This window comes from Spea bombifrons, chromosome 2 (genome assembly GCF_027358695.1).
Source record: "Spea bombifrons isolate aSpeBom1 chromosome 2, aSpeBom1.2.pri, whole genome shotgun sequence".
Lineage (NCBI taxonomy): Eukaryota > Metazoa > Chordata > Amphibia > Anura > Pelobatidae > Spea > Spea bombifrons.
In genome coordinates, this window is record NC_071088.1 from 74047661 (window position 1) to 74053920 (window position 6260).

Sequence of the window (6260 nt, forward strand, 5' to 3'; positions counted from 1 at the left end):
TACTGGTATTTAAAGGGGTTACAAAGTTACGGCACAGTTTGTAACCTACAGGCCAATACAAGAGCAGAAAATTTCCAATATGCATAGAGTGCCAGGGGGTAAGGGTTGTGACATATGTCTTTGGACCTGCCCTCCTCACTGCTGAGCACTCTACCTCTTAAAGATTCATGGCTTTGGGGGCTTGGCAGAGTCCACCATGATGTTAGTGTACCAGTTGAGGAGATCAGTAATCTCCCTTTAACCTGCCCGCTGAAAAGTGGTGGTACAGGGAGCCTTATCAACCAAGAAGCCTGCCCCCTGACCTGCAGCCTTAGGCCCAGGCCCGAATACACTGGTTGGAGCTCGTTTTACCTTATCAGGCACCAGGCCACTATCCATAGTTCTGCTACAGCTAGAGTTAGGTGACAACAATAAAAACACTTTGTTATGTACTATAATTGGATAAAAGGCATCCCCTCTCCTTACTTTAAAGGGCTTTTTCGATTTCTTCCTCTACGAACACTGTGAACGCAAATAGAAAACCAAGATACCACGTGTCAATATAAATTAAATATAAATACTTCCCACAATGAAAGCAGCTACCAAACAACACTCTTCCTCAAAGAAGCAAACCAGGAATAATGGAGCGCATATACATAGGGGAAGAAAACAAAAACAAATACAATAGTGTAATATTGTCAAAAAAAATGTATAAATATGTACTGTCCTTCCAAAACAATATGTAGATATGTAATTAAGAAATATTGTTTCATGAGATTGCCATGGAAGTGTACACAATGTTATATTTGCAAATCTTTTTTCATGGTTTCTGTTGGAAAAGAAATAATAAATAAAAAAACATCCACCACCTTAGTAAGTGTATTGCATGTATGTAGTGGCACATATATCATATACATGTATGAGCAGACAGCACCCTCTGCCGCTGCCTAATGTCAAGAGGCAGCCACTGGTAAAGAGAATGGGATTTCTAAATGAAGCAATGATCTGTTGGATGAAATATTGAAATAGTGATGCAACCATAGCATAGTTAACTGAGCCCGGAAGAAAGTTAAATATATTAAATCAGTTGTATAACTACACAGTGTCAGGAAGTTTACCCTGAATAGATAGATATAAGATAAATAGAAACAAGTGTGCACTGAGTATAACAAGTATGTGCTTTAGCACACGTACAGTAAATGTTGTGGCTGCCCTCCTTCTCCGTGCAAAATGAAAATAAAAAAATGTCACTCAACGAAACACTTGCAGACCCTTTATTGTATAAAAAATAAGGCACCATATATTGTGTGAATAGAAGAAAGATGTAATTCAGTTGCAGCTCTATTACCATAAAAAAAATGATGTATAATGTTCCTGGAACCACTCTTTTTTGGTATTAGTTTCATGACTGTTCCCCATATCCAAAACTACACAGAATACTGGTTAATTATCAGGGAATTATAGTCACACCATCTAGGGTTAACTCTTCTCTTCCATGTCTAGGTGTGACATAAATTCCAACAGTAGAGAGACATAATAGAACACACAAAACGTAAGTTCTTAAGACTGTCTTAGTAATGTCGTAGGTATGAGTGAGAAACGGCAAATATGCGAGCAATACAGAAGCAGCAGAGGGAAGGACCAGGTTAGAGCCAGCGCAGCACTCAGTGCGGGACAATATTCAAACACAATGTGCAAGTCTTGGGGCCTGCAGATAGCACAGTTCAGGGATGGCTGGGAATCAGTGTGCTGAAATGAACAAATGAAAAAGGAATAAACAAATGAATTGTGAATAACGGTGATAAGAGAGACCATAAGCATCGGCAAAGCACATGCATGTAAATGTTACACTAATACAAAATGTGCAGAACGTCAGACGGATGTATACACGAAAAAGGAGATATCAAGCACAGGTTTTCAGAATTATTCCTCTAAAGGAAACAAAAATTGGGTCAGTCATTAACACAGTCATTCCATTAAATCATCAGACGCAATCTCAATACGTACCATGGACTTACAGTGAAAGCCAATGACCTAAGAGCATGTAAAAAGAGAATAGCTTGTGGCAGTAAACACAAACGCATGAACTATTTGCGTTTGCTGGTTCTTTATTGAAAAAAGGCCAGGGCTACTGCCAGACAGCAAGTAAACGACACAAAGAAACACAGTAAGAGCTACTTCCTCACAAACCATCTGTGCTAACTGTCCAAAATTAAATAATTAGAGGTGCGGTATATGAGAGAGCCCTATAAGGATGTTTATGTAGAGATGACAACTAGCAATTAAAGAACTGTCACTATATAGACAACATCATACAAAAATAACATGATCTTTACAGCGAGCTTTGGAGAATGCGGCTAGGATACTAGCGAACACCACATCTGGGGACTGGGAAGCATCAACTGCTGTGTGGATTCCATGGCGCTGGTAGTACTCTACCAGCGGAGCAGTCATTGTATGGTAGGCCTCTAGCCGCGTTTTCAGCGTGGCCTCGTTATCATCAGATCGTCGTATTAGAGGCTCGCCGGTTACCTAAGGAACATTAGAGAATTAGCATTAATGTCCCAGTCGCTAATACATTACCAGCTATCATATGACACAGAATGCAGGGTACTCCTAAAACCTGCATTTATCACAAAGCCTCGGCTGTGATGAAATTCCACCTACTGAATTTTTTTCTGCTGCTGAATATTATCTTGTATTGTAAATTTTATGTCCACGGTAGGCAACTTAAAATACCTAGCTATCCTAAAAACCACAGCTTCCAAGAAGTTTAGTCACAATAGGTGTGGAATGAACAGAATTAGATAGTACGCACTCTACATGGAGCGTGTTGCTATAAAGCCTAACACACATGAGAAACTCAAGGGACTCAATCAAACTGAATGGCACACTCACATCATCCTTCATAGATTCCTTGGGGGGATTGAACTCTTCGTGGTATGATCGTCCGCTTGGTGGGTGTATGAGTCTAAAGAAAAAAAAAAAAAATTAAATCGGTGATCCAACATCCAAGGAAGTTCAAAATAAATAGTTTACATGTGTTGGAAAGTTCAGTTACCTGCCACATATCCTACGCACAAGGAGAGAGTCTTCCACACTAAATTCAATGACAGAATCCAGCTTTTCTTGCCGTTTTTCAAGAAGTTCATCAAGCTGAGAAGAATGAAGCTTGAGTGATGCACATGTACAGGCACATGCTAGATTATATGGTCAGTTAGGTACACCTATCTTGTTGATGCCTCTCATTATACATATTCCTTTAGCTCACTTTTCCTAGTCCCTTTCCTCCAATACTTATACTAGTGTGGCTGGTCCATGCTGAGCCCTCCTCACCTGTTTCTGTAAGTCAAATTATGTTATACACTACTTGTACTGTCCACCCATTGTATACCGCTATGGAATATGATGGTGCTATATTAAACAATAAATAACAATGTATCAGCACTAGCTACCACCATCCCAGTTACATTGTGTTTAAACCGTACCCTGCTCCCTCTAAATCGAAGCTTGACGTGGTCTTTTTTGCCTTATATATTGGTCCGTCTCCATTTCTCAGTCTGATTTTGTCATACTAAGTGATGTGTTCTGACAGCCTTGAGGTGCGGTTGGCCTAGGCCATCGCTCTAACTATGCCAAGTGCCAGGATACGATGTCATTTCCCAGACCTCTACTTCTTAATGGAGATACATATATACATACATAGACACTTCCATACTGAAAGTTGATTGTAATGCGATAAGAAGAAAAGCGTAGCTGATGTGCGGTGGAGACATCAACCAAGAATTTCTTAAATGAAAAGAACCCATTATTCTACCGTTTTTTAACAGCATTGATTTCAATTTCCAACCACAGTTTTTTTTCTATTAGAGCCAAGCCAAAGACTTTTTACCCGTAAACAAACAGTATGGTTCATATCTGCAGTCAAATTGTTTAAAAGAAAATATGTTCGTATTTTAAAAAGTCAGCTGCATACAAGAATAAATGTTATAAGAGATTGAATCACGTGGTAGAATGTAGTAGGGCAAGTAGTTAAGAAATGTGGTAATGTGTGCTAAAGTTCTTCTCTCTATTGTGTCGGTAAAGTTTATGGTAGAAGTAAAAAGCAGTTTGTGTTTAACTTTAACCTTAATAAAGTGTTAGAGGAAATGTAAGATCTATACAGCTTTGGGATAATTACATTTTATTGTCGTAGAAATATGTTTTTTACTTTCTTTTTTTTCCCCAAACTCAGTAAAGCAGATTTCCACATCAGTAGGTGACAGAACCTGAATATCTAACTACTTCCTTATTCCAAAACCCACTCCATTCTAAGTGGGGGGCAGAATTAGATTCAACTAACAAGAAGACATGACCATTGAAATTCAGGGCGTAGGATTACTGTTGGCAGATTATGTTCCATACATATTGTTTATGTTACTCTGTGAGCACCATGATATACTTTTTGAAGTTACGCTAAAGGTTTTTCTGCCTCATATGAATAATTTTTTCCAAGAACTAGATTTCAAGATTGTGAGACTTGTAGAAGGTTAGTTGAGGGACGTACTTTGCCATAATGTCACAGCATTAAGGAGAAGAGAAACATACAAGAGAAACACCCATTGTATGCTCATACCATTTCAGCCTGTCTCACAGTGCGTGGAAATCCATCCAAGAGGAATCCCTTTCTGCAAGGCGGGGTGTCCAGGTTTTTCTCAATCAGTTCCACAACCATCTCATCACTGACCTAATTATGAAAAGGACACAGTAAGACAGGAGGGCGGCATACCACGTCAAGCATTGGCTTGTGAATGGGTGACTCAAGCTTCCTCACCAATTTGCCTGCATCCATGGTGGCCTTCAGGCGCTTCCCTAGTTCTGACCCAGAAGCTACCATGGCCCTCAGCATGTCTCCTGTTGCAAGATGGCACACACAGTACTTTTCTGCTAACTTTGGAGCCTGAAAGAAAGTTGTAAGATCAAAGCACCACATGCACAACTGCATCAAACTACATCTAATACATACTACTATTAGGGTGTGACGTTTCCAACTCACTGGCGAAAGGTGCAACACTTATTTTATAAAGCAACGGACCTTATGCCAAATCATATCAAAGATGTAAAAAAGCGCCAAAGGCATTTAATTCAATGCCCCATGATGACAACCATGTAGGAAAATAATTCACCTGTCCTTTGTTGTTTTTGGAAGGTTGCAAGCAATTTTTTTTTTGTTTGCTTGCAAACCAAGGTCCACAACTTGTGGACTAAAAAGACTTTACCAAGATTGGCACACCCTGGTTCCCATACCTTGTTTAATTCAACCTTTCACAAGCGTATTAATACACACAATGCACATGAGTTTCCCTAATTATACAGGTATTACCAGGTATTGACAGATATGGACACGTCCAGACTGTTGACCAATCGCGAAGCGCCACGTCACACCAGAAAACCCAGAGCCGTACCCTAGCACTTTGCTACAGTGCGGGTCACAGAAACACAGAAATCAATGACAAAGCACGGTGACATCGTCTGAACAAGCAGTTACAATACCCACGGTCCACACACACACACACCTCTCCAACCTAACGCCAGGTTACATATAGCGAGTAACAGAGGGTCCAATGATTGACGTGCGCCAGACAGCTCCCCAGCGTAACAAATGTTCTCTTATTACCTGAGTCCCCTTCCCGGCTCCTGGGGGCCCCAGTAGGATGGCCCGGATTCCATCCATTATGGTCCCCCTTTCCCGTTCAGCGATGTCCCTAGGAGCCATGATTTACGCACCCACAAACGGGCCACGAGACAGCAGCGAGCAGAGAAAGCACGCCCCGCCCACTCCTACTTTCTATTGGGAGAGGCGAAAAGGTGTATGCTTTTGTTTTGTGCTCATTGGGCAAGACGCGTGCCTGTCATGACCTTATTTGATAAAACGCGTACACATTGGGCTTTACTCGGTGAGTGGGCAGGTCAAGGAAGGCGGGAAGCGGAAGGACGACCCGGTGTCATACAGTGACTTTGGGAGCGAGAGCCAATCCTGACAGAAGGCAGAGGCCAATGCGTAGACGCTAGCGAGATAATGAGCACCAATAGTAGAATGGGCTTGATATCAGCTGCTATGTGTTCATAGCCATGAACCGACCATTTACATGGAATAGAACGAATCACATTTATTTCATGACAAAACATTATACCTTATACAAGCCAGAGTGCTGAACGGTGCAGACCACACACACACACACACACACACATGGAGACATAAATAACACAAACACCTAGTATAAGCAAGTGTACATAGACAT

The 6260-nt window shown here is 41.0% G+C and overlaps 1 protein-coding gene across 2 annotated transcripts; it reads right to left on the reverse strand.

The window, feature by feature from the left end:
- Positions 1-1239: 1239 nt before the first annotated feature.
- On the reverse strand, positions 1240-5808 carry AK2 (adenylate kinase 2). Of its 2 annotated transcripts, XM_053454790.1 has the most exons (7): positions 5636-5804; positions 4793-4918; positions 4595-4705; positions 3041-3135; positions 2878-2950; positions 2316-2511; positions 1240-1728 (listed from the first exon to the last, which is right to left on the reverse strand). In XM_053454790.1, the coding sequence occupies exons 1-7, from the start codon at positions 5732-5734 to the stop codon at positions 1721-1723; spliced, it is 708 nt and encodes a 235-aa protein (XP_053310765.1). In that variant the 5' UTR covers positions 5735-5804; the 3' UTR covers positions 1240-1720. The 2 variants fall into 2 exon arrangements, with proteins under 2 accessions (XP_053310765.1, XP_053310764.1); XM_053454789.1 differs by lacking the exon at positions 1240-1728 and having other exon boundaries at positions 2070-2511; positions 5636-5808.
- Positions 5809-6260: the final 452 nt, after the last annotated feature.